The sequence below is a fragment of the Protopterus annectens genome, chromosome 6.part0 (genome assembly GCF_019279795.1).
Source record: "Protopterus annectens isolate FY-2018-M chromosome 6.part0, PAN1.0, whole genome shotgun sequence".
Lineage (NCBI taxonomy): Eukaryota > Metazoa > Chordata > Ceratodontiformes > Protopteridae > Protopterus > Protopterus annectens.
In genome coordinates this window covers 602,496,170-602,514,288 of record NC_056737.1, presented here as the reverse complement: position 1 = coordinate 602,514,288, position 18,119 = coordinate 602,496,170, and the positions used below count along the sequence as shown (strand labels likewise).

General features: G+C 41.1%; 1 protein-coding gene across 3 annotated transcripts in view; it reads left to right on the top strand.

Annotated features, from left to right (window-relative positions):
* TOGARAM1 (TOG array regulator of axonemal microtubules 1) overlaps window positions 1-18,119 on the top strand; it is a 1,826,974-nt gene that overhangs the window by 376,421 nt on the left and 1,432,434 nt on the right. For all 3 annotated transcript variants that reach the window (XM_044074274.1, XM_044074275.1, XM_044074273.1), the window contains exon 4: window positions 2,398-2,706. In XM_044074274.1, coding sequence (XP_043930209.1) covers window positions 2,398-2,706 — 309 coding nt within the window. The remainder of the gene's footprint in view (window positions 1-2,397; window positions 2,707-18,119) is intronic.

Here is an 18,119-nt window from a genome sequence, read left to right as displayed (position 1 = left end):
TACATCACTTTCATTTCTACGAAATAAGCCAACACATGAATGGAGAAAGAAGATTTTGCCGAAAGGGATGACTGCAAGTAGGGATACAGAAAAAGGCAAATGAGTGCTATAATTTACTGGGTAAACTGTCAAAGAAACTAAGGTATTGGGTGTAAATAACTAGAAAGGGAAAAGTAATGGGGTGGGATGAGGCCAAGAAGAAGTGTGAACTGCAAGTTAAAGACTGCCTTCCCTATCAGGGATTGATATCTGAGTACAGGAAGAGAGAAAGGGATGGGGTGTTCCTAAGTGAAAGACAAGTTCTTGTACAATTTTTAGGCAAAGCTAGAAGAGAAGCTGTTGTTAAAAATGGAATAATTATTAGAGCATATAAAATATTGCATGATAATGAAGCTTCAAATAATTTTTCCCCTCATAGACTGCAAAAGTTGGAGTTGTGATGGGAGGCAAAACAGGTAACTGAGAACATGTTTTTTTTTTTTTTTTTTTTTGGAGTGTAATTAATTGGCAGATTTAAATGTTCCTTCCTTCCTGAGTACTCTGTCATCAATATTGGGAGTGCAAATAGCTGTAACTAAGGAAATTATTCTATTGAGCTGGGTCACAAGATCCAAATTGCTTATGTGGTTTGCTACTACAGAAACCTACATTAAATTAAAATAGTACAGTTGTCTAATGTTACTGTTAAATTAGATCTTAGCGAGAACTTTTGCAGCAGGTGTATAACCCACCCTATCACCAGTACTCTTCTGTCCTTTTCATACATATTCTGTTGACTGTAAGCAAACAAAATTTAGTAAGAAAAAGTAAAATTATTTTTGTAAGAACTGGTAACACAAAATAATGTCACCTTAGTAGTTGTGCTTATGTAGAGTGGTTGGTAGAGGCTCAAGAAGCATTCTAATGAAAGAGGAGTGCTTATTGTGAAAACTAGCCCTAAGAATGTCCATCAATTTGAGTCTTTCTGTGAGGTATTATTTTGTAGAGAGCACCTTACACAAAGTGGGTTTTTCATTGTTTATTTTTTAAAATAATTTTTGCAGAACTGAATGTTGTGTTGATGTGTATTTTGGACTGATAAGTATATTATGGATATATATGCATGCATGAATAAATAATTGAATGAATAAATAATAATGACCCTTGTAAATCAGTAAAGGGAACACATCCAGTGTAGATTATCTACTATTCCTTTTTTGCAATTGTATTTTTTGTCATGAAAACAGATTTGATCAAACCACTGGCAATGAAATGGGATAACGTCCCTCAGGTACGGTTGCCCATGGTTCCGGTAGAAACCCTGTGGTTGGAGGCCTTCTCTCCTTCGTTGAGAGGGTGGGTGAGGGATTATGGTATACTGCCAGGATCTCCTAGTGGACACTTAGAGGGCTAATGCTTGCTAGATGCAGTCAGATTATTGGAAGAGGGAGCAGATGACCTACCCCATTGACATGGTAGTATTGAAGTCACTGCTCACTCACACAGAAAATGTTAGAGCTTAAAAAGCTCATAGTCACTTTATGATGGGCTGTCTCCATTCTTGGCTTTCACCCCTTGCTGTAGGGTTCCAGATCCAATAACCCTAAGGAGACTATCAGTAGTTGCCAGATTTCATTGGTATAGGAAGATAAGCACGAAAAATGAGAATATAGTTTAGCTCTCCCGAACAAGTAAATCAGCATTCACCAAGTGTGGAGTAAGCAATGACCTGTTGTAGTTTCTAGGGAACAGATTATATGTGCACTAAACTTCATGTAGAGATTAAATTCATAGTTAATGCAGTCAATCAAAGTAGTTTACCTACAGTGAGTAATAAGCAAAAAAAAAAAAAAAACTAGTCTAATGAACCCGACATTAACTTATGTCCTGGATTTAAATTGCACTACAGAATGATCATAATTGCCTATGTCGTGCTAAATAACAATCCATGCATGTTTAATCTATTTTCAGATGAAGTATTTTCTTAAATGTTTCCATTTTTGGATTCATTTACTCAAGCTGCCAAGCAAAAGGTAGCATATCATCTTTAATGCAGTTCCATTTGTTTCTTTAGCAGGTTGGACAATCTTAATGGGAAGAGTAAATTGAAATGACCAAACATGTAGATTTACAGTAATCTTGGACGTTAATGCTTATTATTCCAAATTTATTGGTCTGATGAAATCCTCATATAGGCTTCTGTTTGTAGATTTGACTGAATCACATGGAAAATGAGCATTTCTTGCTGAATATTAAACGTAATGGAACTTTAATTATTAAAGTGTCTGGTGTTGTATTTCTTGCCAAAACCAAAACATTTTTTGGCACACCAGTTTCATTCTATTCTGTCAGTATTCTTTATTTGAAAATATTGTAAAAGTGACTGCTAATGCATGTCTGCTGATATTTCTCCCACAGCATCTTTGCATACTAGCATCAGTCTTTCCAGCAAAGTCCAAAGAGCATTCTACAGTCCCGTTCAAACAGAACGTACATCATCCTTTCCAAGTTCTGCGAGCAGCCAAGGAGCTTTCATTCTTCCTTCTTATCCTCTGTCATCTCCTCGGACTAGTCCAAAGCATAATGATCCTACAGATGGAATTATAAAGAAAGCACAAGATCAGAATGTGAACTTCTCAAATTCATGGCCTAACAAGCAGTTTGAAAAGTTGCAGAAACCAAGTCCACAGAAGAAATCTTCCAGTCAGAAACTGGAAGGCATTACTGGTAAGCATATTAGAAACTGATACTTTATTAGTTTTAAGAATTCAATTTTGATTTCTAGGTCATAGAACATGGTGGTATAATAATTTCTACCTGTCCAGGGCTAACATTTCAACTAACCAATATGATATTTACATATTCGTACTTCAACATAATAATAAGATCTGATGCTGTCTGTTTTCGTCCGATTCAACTTTTGGGTTGTCGGATCTGACTTGATCTGACCTTGGCATCTTTAGTAGCTGTGGATCCAGGGCTCTGACTCCTTACTTACTCATAATTCCTTCTGCTACCCCAAGGTACCTCAGATCTTATTTACTGCCTGATCAAGAGAACATGGTGTACGAGGGTTCTGGCATAGATAAGTTAAGTCTGGTTTGTGCTTTCTCTTAGCATATTCCTTCCCTTTTTTCTGTTCTCTGTTCATACCTCCCCAATTTAAAAAAAAAATATTCGTATCATCTTTTTGCTGTTATTATTATTGTTATTGTTTTATGTCATTAGTATTCAGTTCGTAGTGCTCAACTATAATCCTTTTGAGGGGTTGGTTGCTGGCGGACAAATTCAAAGGATTTAAAAAGTGCTTGACTTGTGGCCACAAAATTCCACAGCAGGACTCTTGCTATCCTTGTGTGTACTGCTTGGGAGCAGCACATTTAGTTACAGGTTGTGAGGCTTGTGCCTCCTATGTTAGAAGGCCTCTAAAGGGTTGTAGGGACAAGTTGGCTTTAGAAGGATTGATTCCCACACAAGTAGGAACCTCTTCTCATAAAGTTCAAATCCAGAACCATCTTCTTCTGCTTCTCCAACCAAAATATTGGATAAGCCAAGACCCACCAAGAAAAAGGAGATGTCTAGAAAGAGAGAGAGAGAAAGAAAAAGATACAAAGAAGAAGAAGATGGAGAAAACCAGAAAGCAGTCTCCAAATCCTCCAAAACCCTTTAGTCCGGCACCAAAAGGTCTGAGACAGTTGGATTTGATGATAATTTGGATCCATTCATTAGCGCCTCTTCATCGCTTCTCACTGGAGCCAGTAAGTTCTAGACTCCAATCCCCATTGTTACAGGCGAGGCATTCCTCTAGACCACGGTTGGTGGCTTCTTTCGTCAAGGTTCTTTCATTCTTCATGGAGCCTTACCGAAGTCGACATCAACAGAATGATGTGGAGATTCATTTGGATGAAGATCCAACTCTCTCCCTGCTGCATCCCTGTCAGGTGCTTCTTGTACAGGTACAACTTATGCCTCCATTGGTTTATCTGATTCACATCTGAACTTTGCATCTGGTGCCCATGGGTTCCTGCCTCCCTGCCTCCCCAGAGCACCTATTTATGATCCAGTAGTCTTTCTGACTTTGACTGTATCCCTTACTCTCTCAATTCCAGTTTTATCGGATCAGGAAGGGTCTCCAGCTGAAGCCTCAATGCCAAGACTCAAGGGGTTGAGTCAACTTCAAAGTTCTTGAATCCTTATTTCCCCCTTGGGGCCTTGGCACTTGGTAGCTCAGATCCATTGTCAACCAAGGAGCTGAGGTGGATCAGAGTGGAGGTAATTTCTCCCATTGGATCAGAGGGGTCTCTTTTTGGCTCCAATTACAAGCTTTGCTTTCAAGGCAGTTGAAAGGGTTCTTTGCCAGACCAAGAGAAGAGGTGTCTCTGCTTTGCTCAACTGTGTCCCAACCCTTATTGGAAGCTTTTTCTCACTCCACACATCCAGTTCAATTTGGACAGTCAGCTTCACTCAACCTGGGGGGGGCTTGCCATGTGAGTTCCCAGTCTGGTTCTGATCCTTCTCTGGAAACCCAAATAAGACAGAGTACCAGGAAACATACATTCCAAGAGGAGATATTTGGACTCCTCTCCAGAGGCAGTCATGGAAAACACAGATTTGGATGACAGTGAAGGGTTCCCCACAATCCTCTCTTGAAGATGTCACCTTTGGTGGCATTCTAGAAATGAGGAAGCAGTGAGGGGGTTGGTCCAAAGATACACTCTTGCCTGAGAAGTCTGTGCCCCTCAAGGCTTTTGGCGATAGCTCTTCTGCAGTTGGGTGTTGCATCCGCTGATGACTTCATAGATCTGGTGGCTCTTAATGTGGTGGAGCTGAACCCAAAGAAGCTAGATAAGAACTTGGTTACTCCAAAGAACAGGGTACACTGGAGTAAGGGTCCCCCAGTAGCAACCATGTAGAAAGAGCTCTTAGAAGAGCACATCTATCCATCCCCGTAACAGGGAATCAAGAGAATTGGACAGGTTCAGGAAATGGACATATGAGTCAGTGGGTTTTACACTCGGAGCACTGAACTTTCTTGTCTGTATAATACACTTTCAGAGGGACCTGATTAAGGAGCTTACCAAGTCCTTCTTGGGTAACTTACCTGCATACATCCAGAAAACAGCAGAGGCCCACTCTATACTCTAAAGTTTATGTCCAATGTATCCATGCATCTGCTTTCTAATGCAGCAGACGGTACATTTAGAGCAGCAAGCACCGGCGTAGCCATCCACCAGCATTCTTGAATGTCATTGTGTGACATTGTAAAACATCCTGCATTGCTTTTCAGACCGAAAGTTAAGGATTCACTTACCAGGTGTGAACAAGATGATAAGACTCTATCTGCTGCTGGAATCCATTTTTCTGCCTTTCAAAATATCTTTTCAAGTAACTGAGGGGGGGGGGGGGGGCAGAGAAGAAGCAGTTCAGAAAATACCAGTTTTTTAACCAAGATGCTCCTGTGGACAGTTCCTCCTGGGGTCAGGCAGGGACAGTCTCAACAGATATTGCCCTAGAGGCAGAGGCAGACTGCAGAATCAAAGTTTTTGCAGTCATTTCACTGAGAAGCCCTGTCAGTGTTCCTGAAGGATTGCCCAACTGTTGCACTCTGGAGGCAGTTGGGGGGTGTTTATCCCTGTACCCTCTAGCCTGGCAGGTCATCACACAATATTCTTGGGTGCTGAGAATAATCATCATCGACTAGTCTCCCTCTCACCTCCAGTGACTACAGCAACCATGGGTACTTCCCATCTGGGGTGGGTAGGGGGGCATTTCCAAAGGAAGATTGTCCAAGGTTCTTGGTCACACATGGTGGCCAGTCTTCACATCAATATGTTGGAGATGAGACAAGTCCTCCTTTTGTTGTAGGTCTTTCAGGACTCTCTCCCCAGTGATGAGGTTTCTGTCCAAATTGACAACATGGCAGTAGTGTGGTACATGAACAAACAAGGGGGAATCTGCTCATATCCACTTTGCCGAGAAGCCATGCGAGTATGGCATTGGGTGATGTCTCCCCATCACTTTCTTATACCAATATGCATCCTGGGGACTTCCAATATTCTAGCAGACAAATTGAGCAAGTTCATTCTTTTGCTTCATGAATGACCTCACAACCAAGCAGGGCAACTCAAATCTTCAGTTACTGAGGCCAGCCTTGCTGTGATATTTTTGCTTACTTGCAGTGGTGGTGCTGTGGTAGCATTGTCGCCTCACAGTAAGACGCTGTCCGGTTCAATTCTCAGCTAGAGCGTCTTCTGCATGGAGACATGCGTGAATGGGCGTACCTTTGTTGAAGGTTGTGCGTCAGGGCTGGTAACTTGGCATGTAAAAATGAACTACCAATCATTAGCGGACCGGAGTTCTGCTGTGGCAACCCCTAACTGGGAAAAGCCGAAAGACGCAACAACAACCTAAACAACAAGTGCAGCAGTTATTCTGCCCTGATCCCCCTACCGGGGTCACTTACCAAGGGATGCTGTAGTCCACAGTTGGCCCCCAGATCTTATGTATGCTTTTCCACCCATACCATTGATAATAAAATTTATTCAGTAAACCAGAAAGTCAAGGCCAGATTAAACCTCATTAGCCCCCTTTTCACCCTTGCAAGTTTGGTTCCCTTTCCTCTGACCTCATCTAGTAAGTCCTCACTGCACGTTGGGCTGCCATTCAGTTCCACTGAGTCACCTGTCCAGGCAGCTTATCCCTGATGTAAAGACTTTAAAGCTAACCTCATGGTTTCTCAAGTTCTAATGGTAAACAGAAATTACAGGCTGTTCACCTCTGTGGTTCATATTTTATCAGCCTCATAAAAACAAAACACTAGAGAAGTTTATCTTAGCAAGTGGAAAAGGTTTTCCATTTGGACATCTCATAAGGGAATAAATATCTTTTCAGTTCCTCTTCCTTCCATCCAGGAATTCCTGTCAAATCTTTTCCAACAAGGCTCCAGTTTTTCAACAGTCAAATGTTCAGTTAGCAGCCATTTCCATTTTCCACATTGGACACAGTCAAACTCCCATTGCTTCACTAAAGATTTCAGAAGCCTTTCTGAAGGGAACCTTTGTAAGAAGACCCCCTATAAGGTATCTAATTCCTCCATGGGGCATCTCTATCATGTTGCAGGTCTTAACTCAGGCCCTTTTCAAACCTGCAGCAGCAGTATCTACTAGTATTCTTTCCAAATATTTCTAATAAAGGAGAGCATACTTTACATTTGCTAGATGTCCATAGACAAGTCAGATTTTATTTACACAGGACTAAGGATATTTGGAAATCTGATCAGTTGTTTGTGGCTTTCTCTAAAGCAAAATTGTGCAATAATCTAACAAAGGTTCACCCTGTCTAGGTGGCTTTCTGGTTTGTATAATGTCTGTGTACAATAACTTGGGATTATCCTTCCGTAAGAAACCAAGGCTCATTCTGCAAGAGGAGTAGCTACCTGTACTGCCTTTATGCACAAAGTTCCTATTGACGAGATTTGTGTTGCAGCTAATTGGTCTATGATTCACATGTTTGTGTGTCACTACAGGCTGGATGTAAAATCCAGATCCTCTACATTTTCAATCCAGATCCTCTACATCCTTTGGCTCCACCATTCTCAGGAATATCCCTCCTTAATACCTTCCAGATATTTTAGTAGATTGGGAATGTGTCCCAAAGGTTGAATTGGATGAAAACAGATAACATCAGATGAAAAACTTATGTACTTAGCATAAAGCAATATCTGTGTTGTCTTATTTTAATCTAGGTCAACATTCCTCTCTTCCTCCTCCTCCTGAAATTGTCACCTGGTGCGCCCTTTTGAACAGATGGACCTCACCATGGACCTTGTAATTGAACAGCTTTTGACTGCTATTTCTTTTTTTTTGACATCATCTTATTTCTCCTTATAGGACTGCCTGTTGCAGTATGATTATTGAATAATTTTCTTGCTATGAGTAGGCAAACTCAAGCTGAGGTGTTTTGGGGAAGCATATGGAATTATGGGTAGGGGAGGAGTCATTCCCTTGGGCACACAGTTTGTATAGGTGCTGAGGTTGGATCCAATAAACCAAATGTTTAATTCAGATGAAAAGAAGACAGCATGGATCTAGAGTTATGGTAAGTACATAACTTTCATTTATATTTGTATGTATATGTGGCTTGTAATAAATCTAAGCCAGATACAGACTTATTCCCTTTCAGTAAAAGGAGTTGATCCTTTTATCTTTGATTTCATATGACATTTTTTAACCACTCTAACCCCACTGCCTATCAGCTGTCAGCTACCTCTTTATCAGTCAACCCATTTGATGTTCTTCGTGTTTCACTGTTGCAGTCATTACATTTGGGTTATCTGCCTGCAAGTAGCCCTCAGCTGGCCTGAATATCAAAGTCTTGGATCCCTGCGTCAGATGCTGTCTATTCTTCCATGACGTCAGGTCGTCAGGGGTATAAAACATGCAGCTGACGCCATTACATCAGTCTTTCTTGCCGCACAGTGCCCGAAGCAGAAGCAGTTCACAAGTGCCGGTCAGCCGACTCCTGAAATTTTCGTTTTTGATTTTCAGAACTAAAGTCTTCAAAAAAGCTAAGTACCCCATTGGGGATCCTTTTTCTTGCTCTTAACCAATGTCAGTAAAAGTTAACAATTGTATTACCTGTGGAAAGCAAATACCTCAAAAAGATTTTCATTCGTACTGCATTCCTTGCTTAGGCCCAGACCACGACGTCCTTTGCATTCGGTTTTGTGCCTTATTCAACCCCGAACTATTCGTCATCAGTCTATTTTTGCAGCAAATTATTTTGGTACTCAGTTTAACTATCCAGAAATGGCTTCGGTAAGCCATCTGACTACCGACATTCTGAAAAAAAGAAAAGATAAAGACAGAGACAGACTGCATAGGTCCAAAACTGCCGACAACACTTCCGTTAAGCCAGTTCGCCGGTACTCAGTGAGGTGCTTTCACAGCCCCTCATACCTGCTACTTCAGATTTGCAGGCCTCTACTGAGACCCATTCGGAGTCTGGTATGCCAAGAGATGCTTCTTTGACTATGGAACCTACGGATGTCTCTACCTTGGATGGGCCCAGAGCCGCTGTGCAGCCACCGGCTTCTGAGGGTGTATTCAGGCCTACAGATTTGCATTTCAAACTAACGCCATCGTCTTCATCAAGGCCTAAAACTCGACCCACGCCTAGAAAATGGACTTCCAAACCGCATGGTCAGGCCCATATGTCTAAAAAATAAATGCTTAGAATGGCTGAAGACCTTATTACTTTAATTAGGGGAAGCCAGCCTTCCCCCTCTAAGAGACCTAGAACTGATTTTCCTTCTGATTCTTCTGATCAGGATTCTGATATTTCTGTTTCTTCTGATTACCAGGATTTGCCCTTATCCACCCATGAGGATTCTGATGCTGAGGATTCCATTCCCTCTGCTTCCCCTCCAGAAGATGTTTCTTTTGGTGAAACCTTGCATCTCTTAGGGAGCATCCCTGCTGGGAAAGCCAGGATTACTCTGACTCCAAAAAGAGGCTTAGGGAATTCTTACTCCTCCCTCAGCACAGGCCTTTAGCTTTCCCTCCTGTTCTGGACATTGTAGAGGATGCTTTCTTGGAATCTAGCCTAGCCCCAGACCTTTTACCTCCAGCTCCCAGAAAACCTGACAGGTGTTACTGAGTACCTGACTCTCACAAATTCCTTTTCAAGAATCCTACTGCGGATCCAGAGACCATTTCCCAAGGACCAAAAGGCATTAAGGCTACTGCTGCCAAAAACCCTACCCCCTCTGATAAGAGATTCCAGGGCCTTGTAAAGATGGGGGAAGAAGGTATACACTTCTGCTATTTTGGCCATTAGGGCCTTAAATTGCCAGTTTCATATGTTAAAGTATCAGCAGCATATTATGGGATTACTTAAACAGAAAATTATGTTGATTCCTGACTGTGCTGAATATAAACAATTACAGAATTTAATGCATTCTATTGAACAAGTTGGTAAACATACTTTGCAATGTGGTTTTGACTCATTAGAAGCACCTTGCAGGGCTGCTGTCACTGGGTCTGTACTTAGAAGGCATGCTTGGCTTAAGGAGCAAAACTTGCCAGATCATGTTAAAGCTAAATTACTGGCTGCTCCCTTAAACCAAGACCGCTTGTTTTGCAACAAAGCAGAATACGTTCTTAAAAAGATTGAGGAAAAAGCTAAATCTATGCAAACTGTTAAAGATTTCCTGCAAGTACAGCCTCCCAGATTTAGTAGGCATTGGCCTTCTAAGAACTGGTTCTTTCCAGTCTCTTCCAGGCCTTCTCAGTCCAAACACAGGAATAGCAGACCACCTAGGCTACAGACTCAAGATACACACAGGCCTAAGCAGTGGGGGGCTCCCACTTCCAAAGATGGAAGTAGTAAGACACCCCCTATGGAAAAATGTCACAATGACTTAACCTGAACTCTTCCAAGCCCTGCTCTACTGCCTGCTCCCGTATGGGGAAAGCTCGCACTGCATGCAAAAAACTGGGAACTCATTACTCAGGACAAATGGGTTTTGAATATAGTTTCCCAAGGATACAGATTCCACTTCCACACCCTACCAACCCCAAACGGTTAGCCAGACCTACCCCCAAATCAGTGGGCAGAGGCTCAACAGCAGGTTCTCTCTCTTGTAAGTATCGGGGCTACTCAGTCTGTCCCAGCAGAAGAAAAGGGACAAGATTTTTATTCAAGACTTTTCCTGCTAACCAGAAAAGACAGCTCCTGGCGTTCTATCCTGGACCTCTCTATTCTAAATACTTTTTTGGTAATCCGAAAATTCAAGATGCTAACACTTCAACAGCTGCTTCCTATGCTAGGCAAAGATGCCTGGTTGGCAACCTTAGACTTAAAGGAAGCTTACCTGCACATTCCAATAAGGGAATCTTGCAAGAAATACCTAAGCTTCAGGGCAGACTCCATGCACTATCAGTTCTCTGCTTTTCCCTTTGGCTTATCTACTGCGCCCAGGGTATTCACAAAGTGTCTAGCTCCAGCCATTGCATTTTGCAGGCAGAGAAATATTCAAATATACCCATACTTGGATGATTGTCCGATTCAGGCAGAAAGCCAGGAATTGCTATTAAAACATCTGGCATTCATAAAGAAACTTCTAAACTCACTGGGGTACACCATAAATGAAAAGAAATCTCACCTGGTACCCTGTCAACAAATTGTATTCCTGGGAGCAAGCTTGAATACAACTTCCCAGATGGCTTTCCTCACTCTAGAGAAACAAGTTTATTTGACAACCTACTTCAAACTACTGGCCACAAAGACCCAGCTATCTGCAAGGAAAAGCCTGCAAGCCCTGGGGTTCTTGGCCTCTTGCATTCTACTAATTCCATATGCAAGACTGCATATGAGTCAACTACAATGGTATGTAAAAAGCCTATGGTGTCAACATTCTCAGGACCTGGAATCAATGATTCCTATCATTCCTTGTATAAAGACAGAGTTCCTTTGGTGGGCAGAGGCCTGCTACCACAACAAGGGGCTCCCATTCACTCTATGCCCTGCCGCCCAAACCCTAACAACAGACACATCAGACTATGCATGGGGGGCACACTTGGCAGGGCAGTGCATTCAGGGCAAATGGAACCCAAGACAGATGCACCTGCATATCAACCAAAAAGAAATGTTAGCTGTACAGAATTCCCTGACAGCCTTCAAGGACCACATTCTTCCAGGACAATTATTGGTAAAGACAGACAACACTGCAGTTATGTGGTACATAAACAGGCAGGGGGGAACCCACTTGTACCCTCTCTGCAGACTAGCCATGGCTTTGTGGAACACATCCTTGAGCTACCAAGTGCACCTACAAGCTCAATTCCTGCCAGGCAAGCTAAATTCATTGGCAGATGACCTAAGCAGAAATCTCATGGACCCACACGAGTGGAAACTGGAACCAAAGATATTCAACCTTTTGAGAAACAAACGGAGGAATCCAGAGATAGACCTGTCTGCCTCCCCTCAGAACTACCAATTGGGCAAATTCTGCACAAGGACTTCCCACAGTCAAGCTTGGAAAGTGGATGCCCTGTCCTTTACCTGGGAAAGCCTCTCAGTTTATGCCTTTCCCCCTCTGCCTCTCCTCTCGAAGGTTCTGCTAAAGATCAAACAGGACAAACCAAGGACAATACTGATTGCATCAGACTGGCCATGCCAGCACTGGTACCCCCTCTTGCACAGTATGACACTAGTGGAACCATGACACCTGCCTCAGACCCCTTCCCCTGCTGTCCCAGCAGGAGGGCCAGATTCTGCACCCTCAGCTTCAAACCCTAAACCTTGTAGCCTGGCTAATTCCTTGAGCTCTCCAATAGCACCCCTCAGTAAGTAGGTGCTAGATGTCATTCTGGAGGCAAGGAGGCCTAGTACTAGAAAATCCTATGCTGAAAAGTGGAAAAGATACTATTCCTGGAGCCAGACTCGGGATGGGCACAACTGTGCCCAGCTTACCGCATATTCTTCAGTACTTAACAGAGATGCTCCACAAGGGCCTTGCCTTCTCTTCAATTAAAATTCATGCCTCTGCCATTTCAGCACATTATAATACTAAACTCCAAAAACTGGTTGTAGAAAGGAAAGCACCAAACGCAGAATGTAAAAACAAGCAGGTTTATTCCAAAATGAAGTGTTTTTCATCACGATTTTCATTTAACTAATATGGCAGTTGAACACTAATGCAGGCCAGCATCCAGGTTTAAACGAAAGAAGTTCTATTGTATACATCCTTAAATTAAAAAGCCTTACTAGATAGGGTTTTATGTATAAAACTTATGAAAAGTTTGAATTCATTTCATACAAGATTTTAAATAATAGAAATGAATGAACATGGTTTCACCATGTCATTTCAGTATTTTAGACATTTTTGTATTTATAAAGTACAGTTATTTTTGTAGGTACTTTATGGTATATAAGAAAATTCATCATTGTTTTTTCTGTAGGGTCAGGGGTTGAGCTTTGCATGTGGGTGCATGTGTATATGTTTGAGATACATTTGTAGTGTTTAGAAATTGTCGTTCCCATGAGTATTGGTTTTTATTGTTTTCTTATTGCTTAGTTGCCAAGAAGAACGATTTGAGTAATTAACACTGGTTAATCATTTAACCTATCAACTGTTTTTCATTGACTACTTAAGGGCATGCGCCCAATGCTTTATTTATCTGAAGAAGTTACAGTACTTACTGTGATGAAAAGTGCTTCATTTTGGAATAAACCTGCTTGTTTTTACATTCTGCATTTGGTGCTTTCCTTTCTGCAACCAGTTTTTGGAGTTTTGTGTTTTCTCACCAGTTTGTGTACATTATAATACTGAACCACCTCACTTCTTCCACCCCCTGCTAAAACAATTTCTCGGAGGGGCCAAAAATTTAAGACCACCCAGGAGAGCCCCTACTCCAGCCTGGGACTTTAACTTTGTATTGGAAAAGCTCACTCTACCTCCTTTTGAGCCAGCTGCAACTGCAGAGTTGAAATTCCTTTCTTGGAAAACAGCCTTCTTTGTAGCCATCACTTCAGCAAGAAGAGTGTCTGAATTACAGGCCCTCATGGCTGTGGAGCTCTTCATCATCTTTTATGCAGACAGGGTGTCCCTCAGGACCAATCCTTCCTTTATACCCAAGGTGGTGTCTAGTGTGGCCCTTAATCAGTCCATTCGTTTGCCTACCTTTTTCCCAAATCCACAAAACAAAGGAGAACGAATACTGCACTCTTTGGACGTGCACAGACAACTTAGATTTTATTTGGACAGGACTAAGCCTCTCAGAAAATCTGAACAGCTGCTAGTTGGCTTTGCTGCAGGAGCAGAGGGGAAGGCCATAAAAGCAAACCATTTCTAAATGGATAGCCTATTGCATTAATTTCTGCTATAAGCACCATGGGAAACCTACCTCACAGGGGATAAGATCACATTCCACCAGGGCTGCATCTACCTCTGCAGCCTTTCTCAGAGGTGTCCCTACCAGGGACATCCTAGAAGCTGCTACCTGGAGCTGTGTACATACCTTCACCAAGCATTACCACATGCCTGTTTTTTCTAAATCACGAGCTGGTTTTGCCACTGCAGTCTTGCAGGGCTTAATTGCTGGTCCTAATGGTCTCTAACTTCCTTCTCCCTTCCTCAGCTTTGGGAATCAACCGAAATGTAATGACTGCAACAGTGAAACACGAAGAACATATTACAGTTGTGTACACTTACCATAAATGTAGATGTTCGAGTGTATTCACTGTTGCAGTTCTGGTTACCCTCCCTCCAGCCCCCTGACTTCCCTTGGCTATACCTTCCTTCTTGTTTAGTGTATGTAAGCTTTCTGGTGTATTTGCTTTTTGTTGGAGGTGTAACATAACATATAATTGCTTCCCATTATGGGAGCACCTGACATCTGGTGCAAGAAAAACTGAAGTAATGGCGTCGGCTGCATGTTTTATACCCCTGACGACCTGATGTCATGGAAGAAGAAGAGACAGCATCTGACACAGGGAGCCAAGACTTTGATATTCAGGCTGGCTGAGGGCTACCTGCAGGCAGATAACCCAAATGTAATGACTGCAACAATGAATACACTCGAACATCTACATTTATGGTAAGTGTACACAACTGTACTTTCTCTCATCACCAAGGGCGATGGTTAACTGACATTAGCAGGATATCTCACACACTCATGTGGCAACTTTACGTGGTTGTTTAACATAGTCTCCATCACAGAAATCAGAAGTCACACATGCCCTTGGGCATGCCCACACCCCAAGGTCTTCCATGAGAAACAAGCAAACTCCACCACTTCATTCCTCTAAATTGCCTCCCAACTCTCTAAGTGCCAAGTCCATTAATCAAACCTCTACCACCTGAGTCACAGTCAGGGCTTCACCCCCTGCACCAAGGAGGCAATTCATTTCACACATGTTTTTGGGAGTTTTTTGATACAGCCAGGTCTTGTGCTGTTTAGCCCATTACCATTTTTAAAGTACTTGAGGTGCTGTCATGTGCAAAGGTAGTTTAAGCAGTAAGATTTTGTGTTTGTTTGCTGAGTAGAACTTTGGAATTACTTCTCAGGTTTCACATCTAGGTTTTGGTCAGAAAGGGGCAAATATAACAAGACATTTGGAGTACTTAAAATATATGTTTACATTGGTGATGGACACTGGAACAGTTTTTTTGTAGACCTCTGCTGGATTCATTAAATCTGCATGTTGATGCAAACTTTTATTTAATCATCATTTACTTCATATAAAGTTTATTTCCTATGTTAACAGCTGTGTACAGGGCAATTATTATTTTGAAGTTAACATGTGCCATTTTAAGTGCTAATGGAAAGAATATTATTTTTGCTTTATAAAATATCATAGACATTAGTTTATTCAGTGTTACTCCCAAATCCTACTATGTGGCCACATTGTTTTTTTTTAAAAAGAAACATCTTTTTTAAAGTAACACTTATGACATAGGCAGTCATACATTTATATAAATGAAAATAAGCCATTTTAACATAATTTTGGTTGCAAACATTTTACACCACAAACCATGTTGACATAATTTTAATTGCAAACATTATACATCACTTATAATCTATCCAGTCATTGCCAGTCAAACATTTTATAGCTCATTCATATCTTGCCTTCTTTTAAACCTCGTTCCTCTTCTGCATGTATTGTTCCCACAATTCCTTTTTTTTTGTATGTAATTATTCCTACCCTTTTCTAAAGATCCCAGTAAGGCCACATTGTTAATAGTGTTTTTATTTACTTTGTATTCCAGAATGCTTCATGGTATAATACTTAAGAGAGTGATACTGAGAAACTGTTGTTTAGAGAGTGTACTATGTAACAGAAATGTTCAATGCATATATAGAAGTTGAACTCTAAGCCTCACGTGAGGATTTCTGTGAGTTTGTCACCATTCAGTGTAGGGTCATATGCCCTGTTCCCAGTCAAACCATCCAATGCATTTTAAATATATGCAGACTGTCAACATTTCTAATTCTTAATGGAAAACATTCCATAATGTTTGTTGCTCTTATATAGAAGCTGTGTTTCCATTATTACATATTTACCTTGGGCATCTCTACAAAGTCACCATTGTTTCTTATACTCTTTTGCGGGTACTTTTCCGTTAATGGGGCAACAGTTGTCGGGAAACATAAAGGTTGCCACGAACTGTACCCAAAATGAAAAGCAGACCAAAACAATGAAATAACAATGAAATATGGACATGTCACACAATGTATAGTAATGTCAGAAGGCAGCCAGATATAAAACCACTAACAAATAACCACCACTGAGTTGACAGCGACCATACATTTTGTGTGCTGGCACATTCACGCTTTCACTCAATATTCACTTCACATATTCAAGTGCTCTCCGTATATTTGAAATGCCTTTTCCCCCATTTTCCCTGTCTGCAAGTTAGCAGTCATGCCTCAGAGCATTACAAATTTTAAGACAGTCACTGCTGAAAATCAGTAGATAGTCGGACAGAGGACCACTTCTTTATTTTTTCAGTATAGAACGTACCTCATTTACACCCTATTTAGGAAGTCACGTGGGATGTTTGCAAAAATGTCTGTGTAAGTTCCTGTCAGTTGGCAAGAAATCAATAACACTCTGACAATAAAGGCAAAATTGAAAGCAGAATACACCACCAACAGAAGCAGCAGTGACTTGCGAAAATAGTACCAGAGCAAATGGCAAATGAAAATCAGAACCCAACAGTAACTTAAGCAGTACTGACTTGGCAGGAAAATGCTTTAGTAGTACCACAGCTAAGCGAAAAGTACAAACAAAAGACAACAATAAAGTAAGCAGTAGTAACATGTGACAAAATCAAAAATACTGTGAGAATGAAGATGACATTGCAAGCACCCAAAACTAAACTGTGGTGAGTTGACATCAACAACACACTGTATTTTTTCCACTTTAAACATCAAAGGACTACAGTTGGTAGCCTGGTACTCGCTTAGGCCATCCGCAAAACAGGGTCCGTGTGGTTAAAAATGGAAGCTGTCATAAGTTGACATTATGATATCAATATTTTGCTTATGCATCAGATTTGAACCAACACATAAATCGTGACACTGCTAAATATATTTGTATGATACGTTTATGCTTGCTGACGACTGTTGCCCCATTAATGGAAAACTACCCTTTAATGAATTTATTAATTTCATTGCCCATAGCAGCTGCCATTACATTGTTGATGGTGCATTTGCAAATCAAGATAAGGTTACCTCTTACAAGCCTTTAGCTTATTGTAACCAAACTTAACTTCTGAAGTCTAATTTATAACTCAAGTCCCTTATCTGTACAATCTGTTTGGTAAAGAACCTTTGGATTCTGTCTAGCCTGTGGATTGGTCATTATTACAGTTGATTGCAGCCATGCAATATTCAGGATTAGTACTTCTTTATACATTTGCAGTAATATCTCAGCGTCCCTACTTGAAATGCTATGAAGTATATCCTTGTTGAGTGAGCAGATTTTTCTTATTTCCAGTAATAAATTTGCATCAAACTGTAAGTGCCCAATCAATAGTTTCATCTGAAAGTAGTGAGTGTACCATTCTGTTGTTGACATTATCAGAGTATTTTTTTCTAAAATAGTTAATACAGTCACTGTAGAGTTCATGTGCATGCAAATTTGAGACTTGGACAACATCATTTAAAAACCATGCCTGAGTGGTATAGATAGAAATAAATTCTAGTGAATAGAAGGAGAATGTAGATTGTTGGTTAACTGTAGTCATCTGCTTATCTTTCATTAATGAAATCGAAAGACTGTGTTGATAGGTTGTAAAAAGGCAAATTTCATTATACTGCTATTGTCATAGCCAGCCTTAGGCATAGGCCACCTAGGGAACCACTCTAGCAGGGGTGCTTTTCTAGTATTTATTTGGTGTAGGTAGACCAGGATCAGGGCACTGGATGGTGTGTGTGGGGGGGTGCTGTGGAGCCCTTTTGCCTAGGGCACTAGTTGACTTAAGGCCGCTCCTGGCTATTGTACTTTAGCATGTGAGAGCTGGGACTTGTACTTAGTGAAGAAATGCTGGTAAATATGATGTTGACTTCTTTCTTATAGTGAATAATTTTGTCTGATTGCAAACTCCATGTAAACATTGCTGTTACTACAGT